This window comes from Protopterus annectens, chromosome 11.part0 (assembly GCF_019279795.1).
Source record: "Protopterus annectens isolate FY-2018-M chromosome 11.part0, PAN1.0, whole genome shotgun sequence".
NCBI classification, from domain to species: domain Eukaryota; kingdom Metazoa; phylum Chordata; order Ceratodontiformes; family Protopteridae; genus Protopterus; species Protopterus annectens.
Window position 1 is genome coordinate 390233055 of NC_056745.1, and position 18961 is coordinate 390252015.

The 18961-nt window shown below is 40.0% G+C and overlaps 1 protein-coding gene across 2 annotated transcripts in view; it reads right to left on the reverse strand.

Moving 5' to 3' along the window:
• Positions 1-18961, reverse strand: part of GOLGB1 (golgin B1) — a 1744011-nt gene that overhangs the window by 617402 nt on the left and 1107648 nt on the right. For both annotated transcript variants that reach the window (XM_044087881.1, XM_044087880.1), the window contains exons 8-9: positions 5173-5295; positions 4659-4772 (exon numbers count right to left, since the gene is read on the reverse strand). In XM_044087881.1, the coding sequence (XP_043943816.1) occupies positions 4659-4772; positions 5173-5295 (237 nt within the window). The remainder of the gene's footprint in view (positions 1-4658; positions 4773-5172; positions 5296-18961) is intronic.

An 18961-nucleotide genomic window follows, 5' to 3' on the forward strand; every position in this document is an offset into this window, starting at 1 on the left:
TCATTCTTCCAGGATGTAAATCCCTTAGCAATGAGATGTGCCACATAGAAGGACTTTCTGGCCACAGTGGCAATGTGGTAGTCAAAAGAGAGGTTGCTGTCAACCTGTGTTCCCAGATCTCTTATAACACCTTCTGTGTTCAGTGGACTACCATCGATGTGGTAATTCATGGGAACTGGGTTTTTCCCAAAGGGGACGATGACACATTTTTTGGCATTGAGCTTAAGGCCATGGTTCTGACACCAGTCGTTGGTCTCAGTGAGGCCTTTCTGTAGGATATCAACATCACTTGGGGAGTTAATAATAACTCCTAACTTACAATTGTCTGCAAACTTTGTGAGGCAGAGTCTCTTTGTGTTGGTCTGGACTTCAGAAAAGTAGATACCAAACAGGAGAGGACCAGGACCGAACCCTGTGGGACTCCACTCGTGACTGGTCGGCAGTCTGACTTGGAGTCAGCTACTTTTACACTGTGGGTTCTATATGTGAGCCAGTTTGCAACCCACCTAGTGATATAGGGGTTGATGACTATCTTAGTGAGTTTTTCTATGATTCCTGAGTGAGGAATGGTATCAAAGGCTTTGGCCAGATCAAGGTAGGCTGTATGAACCACCTTGCCTTCATCCACAGCTCTGGAGACTGACTCAAAGAAGTCGACCAGGTTGAGCAGGCATGATCTACCCTTCACAAAACCAAACTGTATGGGATCCAGAGTTTGAAGATTCCCTATATCCTTGTTTAGTAGGTCCATGATGATGCATTCCACAGCTTTGCATATCAGACTAGCTAATGGAGTGATAGTTCCCAGGGTCTGGAGTCACTCCTCCTTTTTGGAGAGGGATGACTGTAGCAGTGCGCCATTCGGTAGGGACAAAGCCTGAGGTGAGGCTGTGATTGAGCAGGGCGCACAGCTGATGTGCCAGTTCACTCTGTAGTTCATGTAGAACACACCCAGGGATATTATCAGGTCCCATAGAAGCTATATTCTTGGCCATGGACAGTGCCGTTTTAACCTGTGCAGCAGTAATACTGGGTGCCTGGTAATCTACTAGTACTGTGACTGGTCCTTTGGTGGGGGAGAGAGTGGTAAAGGTGGCACTAAATCTGTCGGCCAGTATATTGGCAAGATCTGTTGGCTCAGTATAGGAGGTACCATTGTGCGGTAGCTCAGAGCAAATCTGGGTATTGCCATAGAGATTCTTTACATAACTATAAAGGGCCTTGTGGCTGTCTTTACTATCTGCTCCAATTCTGTTTTCATAGCTAGCTTTAGAGGATCTGATGAGGGATCTCAACTTTTTGTTGAGGCTGATAAGGGAGTTTTTCCAGTCTTGGGACTTCACCTTATTCTGCGTCAGTTTCCTCCTTCTGTTGTAGAGTTTGTTTATGGCAGGGGACCACCACATTGGCTTCCTTTTTTTTGGAGGAGAGCGTCTTGGTTCTAATGGGTATGGCGAGATCCATGCATTTGTGTACGTGTTCATATAGTGCAGTGGTGCATGATTCGGCAGTCATGCAACTATTCTCCATTTGCATGGGTGCCGTGAAGTTAGCCACCTCTATTTTTAGGAGCCCAAAGTTAACTTTGGAGAAGTTTTTCATGGTGGTTACCTTTGCGAGGCAGGTGGGAGGGATGTGGATTTCCAAGGTGATTAGTTTGTGGTCGGATCTAACCAGGGAGGAGTTGACTACTGGTGTAGAGCAATGGTCTCTCATGTTAGCAATGATCAGGTCAAGGATGTTGCTACCTCTAGTAGGGGTAAGGATGAGCTGGCCCAGGGCATTGCAATTAATGAATTCCAGAAAACGTTGGACAAGTGTATTGGTACACGAGTAGTTTTCCCTTTAAATAAAGACAGTAATTACATTAAAAGTTAATAATTATGAGAGTTTACTGCTTGAGGTTGGGCTTGTTTCACACTTTTGAATTCTGATCTAGATGTAGAGCTAAGCAATACATTGTGGGATGACCTGTCATTAAATCTAAGGAGCTTGGGGAGCTGGCCATGTCTTGTGCTGCTTTTGGCAGTGGGGTGGAATAAGTTACCAGGGAAGGAATAGAATCAATGTTCACCTGGTTCTCTTGGCATGTAGGATTGCCAGGTAGTTTTAAGTTGATATTAAGTTAATATTAGCAGTGGTCAATTCAGATATTACCACACGGGAGTCCAAAATATATTTATTTGCTGCTAGTTCGGTGTGTGAGTTGTGCACGATTTGCAAACAACAAATTTTGGAAGTGGATCAGGCATGGTGCTAGTGCAATGATCGGTAAGGTCAGATTGCAGAGTGGTCATCAGTGGCATCTATCTGGAGAGCAGGTATAGCTTTCACCTGTGAAGAGATGGAGGGACCGAAGAAGTAATATTGCCACATGGGGATTGGCCTACATATGCCAGGGTGCCCGCTCTACTGTAATGGTTTAATACAGTATTATATTAAGAGCATTGTTAAAAATAATTATACCGATGATAACATTTAAAATGACACTTATTAAAGGTGAAGAACCAACAAAACCTTAGCACGTGAGGAGAAAGTCTTAAACATTTATATACTTTTGCCAAATTAAAAAGATACAATAAGTTTTAGTAAATATCCATAGAAATACCATACAGTGCATATATAATGGTGGTCTGGGGAAGCAATATGGTTAAGCAGCCCTGGTGGTGGGTTAAAAATATTGGATTACCAAACATACCTCTCAAACTCCTACAGTAAGACATTTGGACAAAACCAATAGCCAAACAATGTGGGGATACAGCCAGAAAAATAGGGACAATTTTTAGATATTGCTCTTATAAACTTAGTTGCTAGAATAACAGGTTTTGTGTTACCTTACATGTTCTGAAGGATACGATGTCTGAAACTCAAATTTCTGTCATTATGTTATTATTTCATTCCTCTGTGATTTGCCAGAAAACTACATATTTTATGAGGAACAGACCAAAAATATGAGGCAAAAATTTGGGTAGTCTGCAAAATTCTGGGCAGTTTAGAGGTGTGTGTGTGTGTGTGTGTGTGTGTGTGTGTGTGTGTGTGTGTGTGTGTGTGTGTGTGTGTGTGTGTGTGTGTGTGCGTGCGTGTGTGTGTGCGTGTGTGTGTGTGTGTGCGTGTGTGTGTGTGTGTGCATGTGTGTGTATTATTAAATACTTATATATAGAATATTTTGGTTGAAAGGCTATGGCCATGGTCAAGGGACACTTTTCGTGCAGTGCGAAAATAGGGTGTTCTACATTTTGACTGTTTGTCACACATTGTTATCATCTGTGTTCCACATTGGCATCTTGGCAGGTTGGGACCTATGGCATAAAGACAGACCAGAGTGCCCACCTACATAATTTACAAGCAAGTTTTTGGTGTAAGCACAGTTCATACAATTCCCCTGGATCCTATGATCCCATGTGCTGTATACTTATTTTTCTATGGTGAGGCCTAAAGTTCTTGACATGTAGGGGAAGCTGACTGATCTTTATGTGGTTTGAGAGAATTCCACTGTGACAAGAACCAGAGAACCTATGGTTTAGTGGAATTGTGCTTTGCAAAGGCTTATTACATTTATCACAAGAAAAGACAAGGTAATGTGAAAATATTTTTTTCAAAGTTTAGTTATTAAATGGTAGGCTTTTTTTCCTTCTTGATTGAAATAACTATTTGATCTGGCCTTCTGATTCTTTTAGTTCTTCTGGTATAATACCAAAGTCTTCTGCATACCTTACACAGGTGTAAAAATGAAGTGTTACATTACTCTGGTATTTTGTGTAGAATAACTAGCAAATGAAAATATAGATTAAAGGTCACTATTGAACCTCCTTTGGGCATGATAGCCAGAATGGTGTTTAATGAAACTATGGAAAACCAATTAAGGATGTTTATAAGCATAAGACATGCATTGGGAAGACAGATATACAGACAAGGATGCCCGAGTGACAGAGAAGAACAATTTAATGGAACAGAAGAAAATCAATGGATGGGATGTGGAATGGAAAGAAAGGTCTATAGAGAAAAATGACCCATAGGAAGAATAGAAAAAAGAGAGAGATATACCCTCCACACACCCCACAAAAATATTATAATGCAGATGGTGAAAAAGTAAACATCAGCAACTGAAGAGTTGAGACTAGACACCTTTGACTGAAAAGCATGAAGGGTACAGAATCGTCATTATGTACATTGGAAGCCTGTCAGAAAAGAACACGAGGAAGGGAAAACAAATGCCACAGGAAAAGAAAGGCAGAAAGAAGGTGACAGTGCACAAAAGGAGGAGTTACATGCTTCAAACAAAAGAAGACATTAGGAACAGAAGACAAAGAAGGTGGTCAAACCTGGACAAAAGGAAATTACAGGAGTGCAAGCCATAAAGGGAAGAATCAAATATGGTTTGAAGGTCATGATGTCCACAAAGTAAACAGAAAACCTTAACATGGAAAAGGGGTACAAGCAAGACAGGTATATAGCTATGGCAGGGGAAGGAGGAATGAAATAACGGTTTAGTGGCAGCACAGTGAAGGACTGTTGATGTATGAAGGAGTGGTCACCTGATTAACTATTATATCAAAAATCTTATTGGACTTGACCTACAGAAATATGCCATGTGTGCACAGTAGAAGTTATGTTGTGCTTGAGAGGAAAATACCAAACAAGCCACTACTGGTCATTACCTGTTTCTGTTGTTCTGCATTGTTTAATTCTTGCTGTAGCATTTCCACCACAAGAGTACGTCCATGCAATGCTTCCTCCAGTTCTTCAAGCTTGCGTTGCTGTGACTTCAGTGTCTACAAAAAAAGCAAAGAGTTAAAGTACTTGTAGCAGGGCTTAGAGAGTCAAGAAGAAAGGAATGTTAATCATGCTGTCACAGACTACATTTTAAGAAATCTGAGGTGAGACATACAGAAGATGCCTACCAGATCCAAGTACATACTGGCCAAAGGTTTTGCCAATAGGTGAGGGCTTCCCCTAGCACCAAGGCAAACACACTTACAACACCAGTGTTCAACTTCACTACAGTAATTTTACCTGCACAGTCTACTTCTTGTACTGGGTTGTAAACTGAACAGAGGTTTAACATCTGTGGTCCTCCAAATGCTCTACAGATAAACATCATTCAGTAGAATGCATATTTCTTGCTACTATACTACAGGTTTTGATGCCAGTTCACTGCTGTACTCTGCATACCTGCTGTAACTCGGCACTGCTGTCGGTGGCTGATGCCACCTGCAACAGTTCCTCCTCATGACGCTGAAGCTGTTCTTGAAATCTCAAGTCCTTCTCCTGTATCACTGCCTGGAGAGACTGAAGCTGCACACAAATAGAAAACATCAACAAATGAATCAGACTGCCTTGTTACAAAGGCAAGACACACATCAACAATAATGCATCACTGTAAATGAACATGAAATTCAAAGACAAGCAATAAAGGAATCTAGCTGAAAGACAAACACAATGAGGTGAAGCAACTAAACTTCACAGGAAAAGGCACTGCATGTTTACTCATTCAGAGTAAATGGGTTGTTGAAAGAGCAGACAAGCTGGACATGGGCATTCAAATTCTTAATACTTAAGCTACAGGGAGCAAAGGTTTTAATTTATGCAAAACATCATGTGCAGACTAGTATGTCTTACTGCTTTACTTAACTTTAGTGTGAAAAAGGACATCTCTAGTTTAAGGCAGGAACGTTATTTTGATGTTACTTTTTATTTCTCATAACTGGCTAGTCTAATCGTTTATTATTTATTTTATATTTGTTTACCAGGAAAGTCCAACTGGGGATGGATCCTATTTTCAGGGGCGGCCCGGGGAGAAAAGCTCCGCAAAGATTAGTACAGCAAATACAGTACAATATACATGTTAAAGTACAGTACAGAGTCAAAAGTTAATAAAGTACCATTTCAAGGCCAAGAAAGGAGCAAAAAGTAAATATACTATAAGGAGCACAGTGTGTTACAATAAGCAATACAGTTGAAAGGACATTTTGTTCAGTCATTTGTTTATATTATAACCATTGCGTTTTAAAACGTATGCTTTATAACTTTGGTGCTACATGTTAAGGACAAGTTTGCCAAGAAAATTAAAAAGAAGTACAGCTGTGATAGTTAGGGTTATTCAGCCACCACTTTGGTATTACTAACTGGCTCCAAAATCAAAATGCCTGAGCAGTAAAAGAGCTATCACTGAACAGAAACCAGTACTGACTAGGGAACATATGGGGTACATGCACAAACGCATACAGCCGCTGTTGCTGGTTAGCTTTGGAAACCAAGCTAAGCTTTGCAAATTATTTATTAATAAATTTACACCAATAATGAGTGCCTCAAACAACTGTAACATAGAGAATTATGAGTGGGTTGTCAATCATAACTAGCTTATTAAATGTCTGAGACATGGATACCAAGAAATTGACCTCAAGAATGGGTTGTGATCGAAGATAAGTTCACAATGGTTTGTACTGCATAGACCTTTACCTACTTCATGTACTACTAGTTACAGGGGAAGAAAAAAAAGAGTAAAAAGTGGTAAGTGTTTTGCCGGCTTTGAAAACTGTAAAGTACTTAGCAAGAGCTGTCAGACAGATGGTGTAAGAGATTCTGTTATGTTAGAAAAAGTCAGGGACACATTACTGGCACGGGCAGCGGGCAAACTTGTTTTTTTATTCTGACACTACTGTTTGCTGGTCAGTGCTGGCAGGTTTAACTGCCTAGCACAATACCCAATCTTAACAAGTGCAGCAGAGGGTGCTTCGCAATTGTTAAGATCTGGTCTTGTGCTACAGAAGTGCTTAACCCATTTGTCTTTTTCCAGATACTGTAGTCACAACCACAAAGGAAGAAAGCACAAATCCAGGAAACCACAATGTCAGCCAAACCATTTATTAGAACACAATCTCTAGCACCTCAGCTTGTGTCAAGCCTTCAAGGAGTAAATTTCACCATAAAACACACTCATATAAATACCAGCAGCCTTCCACTAATTGAATACAATTATATAATGCAATTAAACTGCCATTTAAGTATTTAAATTAAACTTTTCCAACTACACTCAGTGTTAGGTCCTCTAGGGGTCAATGTAGAATATTTCAATGTAAATATTGTTTCTTTATGCAACAATTTATTTGTTATATATTTACTTGATTCACAATATACTTTCTCCAAAACAGTAGCTTGCAAGCTACTCACATTCCTATTATGTACACATTTAAAATGTTGTGGCAAAGGGCTTTCAAGTTTACCAGATCTAATTGTAATCTGGTCTTGAAAGCCCTTTTAATTATATATAATATATATATATATATATATATATATATATATATATATATATATATATATATATAATAATATATCAGGACAGAGTATTAGTGAATATTTGTATTTTGCTTTATGTTGTGGGCTTAAATTTGTTCCCACGGTTGTACCTAAATGACATCAGTGAAAAACTGAATTATTCCAACTAGTCCATAAGTTACATCTGAAAGACTTTTTTCAGAAAGGAAATTTGTGTTATAATGACTATAGTAGTGATGCTGTGATTAGGGTATTTGATATTGTGGTTGGCAGTTTGTCATCCGATGAATCAAATGAATCTTTTGTGTCATATACATCAACTTTATCAAATGACTATAATGCTTATTGTATGCTCAATGCTACTAATATTCAATTTAAAAGTAACTTTATGCCACCATTTAGACATAAAGGAATACTTAAATTCTATGGTATGGTGGATTTTGAGTTGGAAAAAATATTAAAAATGTTTAATATCAAAGAGGTGGAATATAATTTAACTAAAAATGAGTGGCAAGCGTTAGTAGCTTTTAGTGAACATCATGACTTAATTATTAAGCCCTCTGATAAGGGTAATCGGAACTGTGATTATGCATTTTTCTCAATATTTGAATATGTGTCTGAGTTTATTGAATGATAAAGAAACATATGAGAAGTAGATATCACACAGTATCAAGAAGCTAGAGATAGATATGTGAATTTAATTAATAAAGGGCTGAGGCTGAGGTATTGGCTCAATTCAGATGTGGATAAAAAGTTAATATGTACTAACACGGGTATGGCATATTTTTACTGCCTACCTAAGATCCCCAAGGATATCTTACATCCCCCTTGCAGACCAATCATCTCAGCTGTTAAACATTTTTTTACATGATGTTGGTGTGGTGATTCATAATTTTTTGTTGAAAGAAGCTATTAAGCTACCATCATATATTAAAGACTCTCTTGATTTTCTAAATAAAATTAATAACATTAGGTGGAATTTGGATATGTATTGGATCTCTATAGATGTAAGGAGTTTATATACTAATATTAAACTTGAGTTTGGCATGGAAGCTTTAAACTTGTACTTGGGAGATTCACCTTTAGCATATTATGTCATGGAATTAATATATTTTTGTTTGACCAATAACTACTTTGTGTTTGGAAACATTATAACATCAGTTACAGGGGACAGCAATGGGTTCACCTTTTGCTCCCATGTATGCAAACCTATTCATGGGGATGTTTGAGTCAGAATACATATATAGAAGTGAGTTTTATGGAAAATTTGTGTTAAAATATTTCAGATTTATTGATGACCTCCTCTTTATTTGTGAAGGAGGTAGGGATCAGGTAACAGAATTTGTAGAAAGTTTAAATCACAATAGGTTGGGAATTAGTTTTGACGGTTTACAATATGGGGCTAGATTAACATTTTTGGATCTAGCCTTGGAAGGACAACATAATGGTTTGATTAGAACCAAGATACATTGAAAGTTTAATGAAGTAAATCAGTTTTTAGTGGGATCTAGTTGTCATCCGTCCCATATGATTAATTCCCTTCCATTTGGAGAATTTTCACGAATTTCTAGGTTGTGTAGTAATTTTGAAAATATGAGCGAGGAACTACTGTGTACAGCTGAAATGTTTCTTAAGAGGGGATATGCTAAATATATAGTGGAAAATGCTCTACAAAAATTTTTGAATAGGGAAGGTAAAATTAAACCTTACTATGGATAGAATAACTTTGAGAAAAATAATGTGGACAATGAGAGTTTTTTTGTAGTAACCACATATAATATTTTAAATCCTTCTATTAAGAAAATGCTATTGTATCATTGGGATTTTTTGAGAAAATACAGGGATTTACAGTTTTACAACCCAAACACCTGTTTTTTCGTATAAAAGGGGAAGGAACATTAAGGACATTGTTGTCCATACTCAGTTTAAAAGACCAACGGATATGTTAACACAAGTTATTCAAGAGGTGGGCACCTTCCAGTGTGGAAGGTGCATCAGCTGTGAATATGTGGTGAAAATTTTTCCTGATGATTAATGGGGTAGTTTTTACAGTTAATTGGCATTTTAATTGTGTTACTGAAGGAGTTATATATGCCATTAGATGTGGGTGCAAACATTTTTACATAGGACAAACTAAAAGGGCTTTCAAGACCAGATTACAATTAGATCTGGTAAACTTGAAAGCCCTTTGGCACAACATTTTAAATGTGTACATAATAGTAATGTGAGTAGGCTTCAAGCTACCGTTTTGGAGAAAGTATATTGTGAATCAAGTGAATATATAACAAATAAATTGTTGCATAAAGAAGCGATATTTATACTGAAATATTCTACAATGATCCCTAGAGGGCCCAACACTGAGTGTAGTTGGAAAAGTTTAATTTAAATACTTAACTGGCAATTTAATTGCATTATATAATTATATAATTGTATTCAATTAGTGGAGGGCTGCTGGTATTTATATGAGTATGCTTTATGGGAATTTTACTCCTTGAAGGCTTGATGCAAGCTGAGGCACTAGAGACTGTGTTTTAATAAACGGTTTGGCTGCCATTGTGGTTTCTGAGACTGAAGCGTAATCACCACGCTCTATGCACTATGTAACATTCAGTGTTACTGTCTTCAAAGTCTGGATGGTATCATACCATGCTATGAATCTAATTGAAGGCTCCAGCTGGTATGTCTCGGACTACTGGTAAAAGAAAACCAAACTACTGCTACATCACAATAAGCCCTACTAAATTTCTGACAGGGGCTTACTTGTAGATTTGCAATGTAATAGAGGCTGTGCAGTTGCCAAACCAGTTTTTTTTTTTTTAACTCAGTGGCTTGTCTAATCTGTCTAAATGCTAAGGTAAAAGAGTCAAAAAGCTGGTCCCACCTCCTAATATATTGGCTTCTGGCAATGTATGTGACAACTGTCTCCCAAGACCAAACTAATGGGAAATCCATTCCTTTGCAATCCCATGACAAGGGTAAAAAGGAAAAATATGAATACTGAGTCAAGGCATTATTAGAAATAACTAAAGGTACAACAGAAGAAAAGGAGTTATTATAAAGCGCTACACATTTTTGATGAAAAACTGTGCATGGTTCAGGGAAAGATCTTGTAGACTAGATATTCTCCAAACAGCCATAACTGCCTCCAAGAGAAGCATATTCCAAGACAGAAATTTCAAAGAAATTGAGACGACGAGCTACAGGAGCAGTTATGTCAAAGATGCTAGGACTAAGTAGTGAAAATTTTTACTCCTATTTAAACCCACACTTTCTAGTTCTATAACCTATTTGTTGCCACTACCTAGACTATTTCCTTTCCCCATCTCATTAATATAAGTTGTATTTTTATTTTGTGAGAGAGAATCCCCAAATTATATCTACTATTAATAATTGTGTAACCTCTAATATAATTGTCTTTGTAAATAGTATTATATTGAAATGTGATACTTTTCCCCTCATTTTGATTTATTTGTATTTTTCAATTGATTGTATTCTTGTTATTTGTCAAACTATGGAGCTTTTCTTCCCTGACGTCTACTGAAAATGGTCTTCAGCTCTTTCATACAGAACTCCAAGAGACATCCTACAGTTAGCTTGGAATTTAGTAAAGTATCATAACAAAGGCAAGCTAATAAAGTAGCAAAATGTGCTTTAATGGATGAATACAGTTCAGTACCTGAGGGACATGAAGAAAAATAACACAAAATGAGAAAGAAAGTGAACACAGAAAAAAAAAATTTCCATTTCAAGATGGGACTTCTGATTGTAGCTTTTTGAAACGTGAACAACCTGCGAGGAAAGCAGTTTACTGTTACAGATGACACTCTCAATGTACCGTATGTGAGGTGTAATAGCTCAAAAGTCTAATGATTGTGTCTTGCTGTTGAACAATAGGTCTTCCATGAGAGGAGCATATCAACAGAGTATCAGTAATTCCTTTATTAGAGAAAACAAAGACTGCTTGGGCCAAAGTTTGGCTATGAAAATTTCACTCATCCTCTCTTCTCCTCTTAAGCAGCACCCACTGAATTAAAGAAACTGGATGGAATGCAATCATCAGTTTGGATCCTCATTTCTCTATTCCAAATCTACTGAATTTGGTGACTACCTGGACATACAAAAAGATCCAACATTAATGTCTGACCTTGAAAGACAAACTGATTGCTAGAATATTCTAGGTTTCCAGCAGATGCAGTGGTGGGAAAAAAAAGTGAATAGACAGGAATACCCGCCTCTCCCAATTCAATGGTGGTCAACCGGCACTGTTTAGGTGGCTCTCTGTTAATGTACCACATCACTGTGTAACTGTTGACATTTATCCTAATACTTTCTGGTTGTAGACATCTCTTGAATGCGCAGCACAACAGGAAGTGCAGATCATGCTGAAGAAATTTTTGAGAGAGCTGCAAAAATTTCTTCAGCATGATGTGCACTTCCTGATGTGCTGTGGATTACCTGTCACGAACTGTCACTGATTGGAGATCTGCATTTCTGCCCATATTTAAGTGTGGTTCTGCTGACTGCATTAATCAATGGTTCATCTACATGGCTGACAGCAATGAGCGACTAATGTACAGCAAGTTTATACACACTGGAGGTGCTGAAATGTTATCAGATGATGTCTGCAACATTGGAACATCATTATACTGGTAAAATTTGCCCCTGTACCTTCAGAAAATGTATGACCAAGAAGGGGTCTGTGATCAACTCAACAACAAAACAAAGATCACTATACCTTCTACTCTCTCCTGAGTTAAAATGCTTTCTACTGCAAAGTATCAACAAATGCAACCAAAACAATCTTCACTGTGTCCAGATGCAAATCTGACTTTTTTTTTAATACTGATCATCAAACCCACAGAATTCGAAAAAGGAAATGAGCATCTGGGGGTAGTACAGAACAGTTGTGTAAGAACTTACCATAACCATAGATGTCCTTCTCTTCCATGTTGCAATATTCTTCATTTTAGGGAGTTGCTGCCTGCAGCACCAGACATCCGGCCAGTATACCAAAGTCTTGAAAGCAGGGGTACGTGCAACACTGCATGTAAGAGCCATAAACTAACGCTGGCTATATCTGTGATGTCTGCACGTACCCAAATCAGAAGTGGCTGCCTCATAAAGAGAGCCCCCAGGAACAGTAGAAGGTAGTATAAAACCCTTCTGAGACACAAGCCAGTAGTCGGTGGAATGACCCAGTTCTTACACAACTATTCTATGTCCTTCTATTCTCATGTTGCAGTATTCTTCACTTTAGGAAGAGTACCAAAGCTCTCTAGGTAGTGGTGTGTGTGGCAGGTGAGGGAGCAGAGTCTATGAGACCCTGCAGAATAGACTTAGCAAACCCTGTTATAGCCCTGGAAATGGAATCCAGTTTGTAATGCTTGGTGAAGTCATGTACAGAGGACCAAGTTGCTGCCTCCAGAAAAGAAGAGTAATCAATGCCCTTGAAACAGGCTGCTGAAGAGGAAACAGCTCTGGTGGAATGGGCTTTGACAGATGAACTCAACTGTTTCCCATGAAAGGAATAGCAAAAGGCAAATCCAAGAGGGAATAGCCTGTTCAGCTACGGCCTTTCCTAGGGTCCTGGGATGAAAGGAGACAAATAGTTGTTCAGACTGCCTAAGGGGTTTGGGTCTTGTCTAAGTAGAACCGCAGTTGCCTATGAACTTCCAAGGAATGCAAGGTCCTCTCTGAGGAGTTCTGTGGCTGAAGGTAGAAGTCAGGCAAGTTAATGGTCTGATTTAAGGAGATCTCATTAACTACTTTTGGCATGAAGGAAGGGTTAGTCCTTAGGAAAACCCTATCTATATGGAAGACAAGGTAGGGAGGTGAAGCCATAAGGGCTTGTATCTCGGATACCCTCCTAGCAGAAGTGAGTGCCACTAACAGGACTGTTTTCCAAGTACAAAACTTGAGAGTGGAAGAATGAGCTGGCTCAAAGGGAGGTAGTGTAAGTTTTTCCAGCACAAAGTTAAAGTCCCAAGGTGGGGGAATGGGCTTATGAGGAGGCCTGACATGAATGACCCCTTTCAAAAACAGCTTGACATCTAGCCTGGAAGCCAGAAGTGGAGTCAGGGGAAGGCAAGCAGAAATGGCAGAAAGATGCACTTTTACTGAAGAGTAAGCCAACTCTGAATGCAGCAATTCACATAGGTAGGAAAGAACCCATGAACAGAAGCTTGAGATGGGTGCTATTTATTCTTACGGCACCGATTGGAGAATCTTTTCCATTTAAATACATTTTCTCTCCTAGTACTCGGTTTTCTGGCCTCCTGCAGAACATCGAGCACATCCTCTGAATACAGGTGCCTAAAGGGGATCAAAACTCTATCACCCAGACAGTCAAACTGAGATTGAGAAGGTGGGGTTAAATAAGGGTCTTGTGAGAGTAGGTCGAATTGGTGAGGTAACCTGTGGTGACTGCCCTGGGCTAGATGAAAAAGTAGGAAAAACTAATGCTGTCTTGGCCAGAAGGGAGTCATTAACAGGAATTTTCACTTGTCCTTCTGTATTTTCAGGAGGACTTTGTGAATCAATGCAAATGAAGGGAGGGGCATAAAGGAACATGCCCTCCCTTGAGAATGAGAAGACATCCACCTTCCAGGCTTGTAGATGGAGAAGCCTTGTGCAAAAGAGAGTCATCTGTCTGTTCTGGGAGGAGGCAAACAGATTTGCCTGAGGAATACCCCACCTGTGAACTAGATCCAGAAATACCTCCCTGTGAAACATCCATTCATGGGAAGGTGTTAAGGTCCTGCTCAGGGTGTCTGCCATCATGTTATCTTCTGATGGGATGTAGTCTGCCTGTAAATAAATCTGTAGTGCTGTTGCTCAGAACCAGACCTGAACTGCCATACTGCACAAAGGGTAGGATTTTTTCCCCCCTTGTTTGTTTATGTACCACTGGACTGTCATGTTGTCTGTGATGACCTGCAATGTGCCTAGCAGAAGGATCCCTTGAAAGGCTTCAATTGCCAAGTAAAGGGCCCTTAATTCTTTTAGAGTGATGTGGTCCCTTCTTTCTGGAATGGAGCACTCCCCCTGCACCTTGTGCTGGATGTTGGTACTGTGAAGGAAAGCCCCCCCCCCCAACCTAGATTTGATGCATCTGTGTAAAGATACTGTTTGGGTGGAGGAATCTTTAAGTGCGCCCTTTGAATGAGGGTGACAGTAGAGATCTACCAGGTGAGTTCCTTTTTTAAATAGGGGAGAAGAGGAAGACTGATTTCCAAGGGATGAATGTGTTGGTTCCAAGAATTTTTCAATATCCCCGTGAAACTTCATCATGTGCATCCTGGCTAGAGGGAGCATGGGGATCAAGGATGCCATGAATCCCAGGATTCTCAAAAATTCTCTGGCTAACATGGATGGTATTGGTAGGAGGGACTGGGAAATCTGAGTGAGAACTTCCACTTTCTAAAGAGTGACATCAGGTCTGTTCTTATCCTGCACCCCAGGAAAACAAGGTCTTGTGATGGGGTCATTTGGGACTTTAAGTAATTGACCGTGAACCCAAGACTTTGCAAAATCCTGCCAACTCAGTTCAGATGCTGTGAGAGTGAGAGAATCCTGGTGTAGGATCAACAGATCATCTAAATAAGGGTAAATGTGTATGCCCTGTAATCGGCACTATGCAATGACTGGGGCTAGACATTTGGTGAATACTCTTGGGGCTGTGGAAAGTCCAAAGGGCAAGGCAGAGAACTGAATATGTGAGGAATCCACAGAGAAATGAAGACATTTCCTGCAAGTGGGGTGAATAGGGATGTGAAGGTATGCATCCTTCCGATCCAGGGAGGCCATGAAGGTTGTTGAGGAATGAGAGGAAGAAGCTGCTGTAATGTGAGCATTGAGGAAGAGATTGAGGAAGGATAGGTCAAGGATGGGTTTCCAGGACCATGCTTTCTTGGAACCAAAAATATCCTGGAGTAAAACCCTTGGCTAATTGATCTTCGGGTACTACTTATATAGTGCCCTGAGAGAGAAGTTGTGTCAGGATGATGGGGAATACTGTAAGCTGACTGGAAGGAGATTGTGGAACTCCCCGGAAAGGTGGAGATTCCCACCAAGTCATGAAATATCCTCTTTCGATGATGGACAGCACCCACCTGTCTGTGGTAATTTTCTGCCAGGAGGGTACGGTAGGGTTAGGTGTAGGGAGGGGGTGGAGGTGGGTAAGGGAAGAGGGTCATAGTGCAGGAGCTCTATCTGTGTCTGGCTGCCTCTGAAAGGAAGAAGGTGTTGAGGTGGATGAAGATCTAGGAGTGGATGGTTTCCTAGGTTGCCTTTGTGCCTTGGAACGAGTGGCAGAGGAATGGGAGGACTGCCTCTTAAAGCTGGGTTTTTGGGGGTAGTTCCTATGGAAGCTAGGGAACCGGTGACACCGGTAAATGTTTTTGATTCTGCAAATCTTTTCCTTTTTCCTTGCAGTGACTTAAGTAGCTCTGCAGAGGCAACTCCAAAGAGTGCTGATTTACCCAAAGGAGCATCTAACAATTTTGCTTGGACATCAAAGGGCAAAGGTTGGAGTCTCAACCATAAGAACCTCATTAACACTGAACCAGATGCAGCAGATTTGGTAGAGGCTTCAACAGCATCATAGCTGCACTTGACTGAGTGTCTAGTAACCTGGGATATTGTGTTCAAAAGGGTGTCCAGCTGAGCCTTGGCTGGTGAGTCAGGTATGTCAGACAGCAGAGTAGAGGCCATTTAATTGCTCTTATGGCCAAGATGGAAGAAGTATACACCTTCTTCCTCAACCTGTCCATAAATTTACTTTCCTTATCAGTGGGGAAAAAGAGAAGAAGAAGGTAGTTGCCTTGAAGATTTGCCAGCTGAAACTGCAATAACAGCAGGACCTGCTGGTGGATTCCTAAAAAGGTACTGCTCCTTTGCAGACACTTTGTAAAATCTGTCTAGTCTCTTGTTAGCAGGAGGCTGTGACTCTGGGCTCTGGGAAGCGGCTGAGAAGACATCCTGGAAAGCTGGGAGTAAAGGAGGAACTGCAGATAGTGAGGGCTGCTCCATCTGCAGATGTTCAAAATATCTTTTCTTGGTCTCAGAAACATCTGAGGCCTCCCACTTAAAATGCTAAGTAGGGAAATAGTGTCCCCAAAGGAGAAATCTTCTCCGGGGAGTCAGGAGTGAGGGTCTCTTCTTCCTCAGGAGAGGCAAAATCCTTAGGGGATTCAATCTGGGAGCAATATGTCAGGGATTCATCTGAGGAGAAATAATCTTCCTCAGATTCTACCTGTGAAAAAAGTGGCTGGCCTGACTGGGGAATCTGGGTCTGGAGTACCTGAAAGGCCTTGAATAAAGTCTGAGAAAAAGGTCTCCTGAGCTGGGGTAGGGTCTTTGGCCCTGTGTTTTTCCTTCTGTTTCCTATTTAAAGGGGTGGAAGGAGCAGTAACAGAAGTAGGCCTGGGTGCTGATGTAGGAATGTATGGCAAGGCAGTAGAAGGGCCCTCCGATGCCATGAGCTGTGGTTCCCCTCACCATCAGGAGCTGATGGTTGTAAAGTCTCAGCAGATGCACTCAGGATACCCGCTGCACCAGCTTCCATTTTGGTTCCCGGTAACAGGGAGGTATCCGAAGTCCGGAGCGATCCTGGGAGAACACCCGCCTTGAGGATCTCACTGGATTCCTGACACACAGCTTGGCCGTTGGGCCTAACTTTTTTAGACTTATTCCTTGGCGGCACTTCAGAGGCTCCTGCTCTGCATTCCATTACGGACGCCAAGAGTCAAAGTCACTGATTGTCTAAATACAGATTTAAAGCAGACAAACAGCTTCTCAGGGTTTTTGGGACAAAAGATTGGCAAATATCACAGGACTTATAGTTGTGACCTGCTCCTAACCAGAAAAAAGACTGATCATGCGTGTCCTTGTGTGGAAGTTGCCTTCCACAAGTGCACTTTCCCTTCCTAGAAGACATGCATCTGAAACAGGTAAAGAAACAAGCAAACAACCCACGAGGGTACTTATCTGAATGCAGACAGCCTGAAGCGATCGTCAAAACCGGATGTCCGAAGTCAAACAAATGAAGGATTACTACAGCTGGTGATCAGATGCCTGAAACGCACTGCAGCAGAAAAGTTCTGATTTGGGTATGTGTAGACATCACACATATAGCCAGCGTCAGTTTACGGCTCTTACATGCAACGTCGCACGTACCCCTGCTTTCAAGACTTTGGTATACTGGCTGGATGTCTGGTGCTGCTGGCAGCAATTCCCTAAAGTGAAGAATACTGCAACATGAGAATAGAAAAACATCAATCAGCTGTTGCTTGGACTCTGTCTTACTACTGGAAATCTGTATTCCTTTCAGTCTGAGGGATGCAATGGCCACAGCCAAACACATACACCCTGCAAGTGTTTTCTGGGCTGAAAGACAGTATTCTGAATACAAAATTACATGAGGTGGAAAAACAGAGATATCCCAATGAAAGTACCTCTGACAGACAGAGTAGCTAGTCAGACTCCTTACAAAAAATGGGAAAACTAAAATCACCCAGAGCCATATTGTTTTTCCTCACTTTGAGATGATTGCTTAAAGAGGACAATTCCAGAATGAGTCTCCAAGACCATCTGTACCTCCTTCAGATTAGAAGGTACCATGAATAAAAGCCCACTGATCTGGAAATAATAGAACCTCTCTACCATACTTTTTTAATTTTACACAAAACAAATCTTACTTTGTCATTGACTACTCTTAAAATTGCTACATTAACATATGTAGGAACATAAAAACTCATGTTACCTTAAGAAAAATCCTGACAAAATAAAAGCTGTCTTTAAGCAGATAAGATTGCTTATATACACAGCAGGGGTTAGTGCCAAATGGGTGTGTTGGCCAAGGCTCTGAATTCTTTTGCTATAGCCCTGAAAAGATTAGCAGTAAAACAAGAGGACAATTTATTATCAGAAATCTAAATCACTCAAAAAGTACCCTTTAAAAACGAATTCAATTTCTTTAGAAATTAAAAATAAGACAGCCAGACAACTGCAGGTAGCTAACCCCACGAATAGAAACTCATGCTGCATTTTTAAATTACAAGAACACGTGTTACTGTTTTTTTTTTTTTTTTTACAAAAATTACTCATTTAGACAAGAACTATATTTGCAATACCAGACTTCATTTTCATAAAAAGTGCAATGGTCCACATAACAACCTTGTTGCCAGAAGTGCATGCTGTGTGCTAAGAGGTAAAAAGGAATGCTTCAAAGACAAACAATGTTATTTATGTAATCTTCCATCAATCATACCTCTCAGCTGTACAGATTTTCACAGAATATCCAGATTTTTGTCTTATATTTTTGTTTTTTCCTCATAACATTTTGATTTTGGGGCAAATCATTGCCATGCAATTGAGGAGTGAAGTCAGAAAATGACAGACATTTGAGTTTGACTTAATTCTCTGTAGAAAATTCATGCTAATGCAAAACATGTTATTCTATCAACTTTCTTAGTTTGTAAGAGCAATATTTATAAATTGTCCCTATTTTTGAGCCTTTTTCATCCCATTATTTATGACTTTGTCCAGATTTCTTGATCTAAGTGTTTGAGAGATATGATCAAGATCACAAACCTCAATGACAATCTGAAGCCCTTCTATGTAAGGTAGCAATTCATTTTACTCAATCCTTTGCAGCTATCCAGTTTAATGTCAAAGTACTCCAATC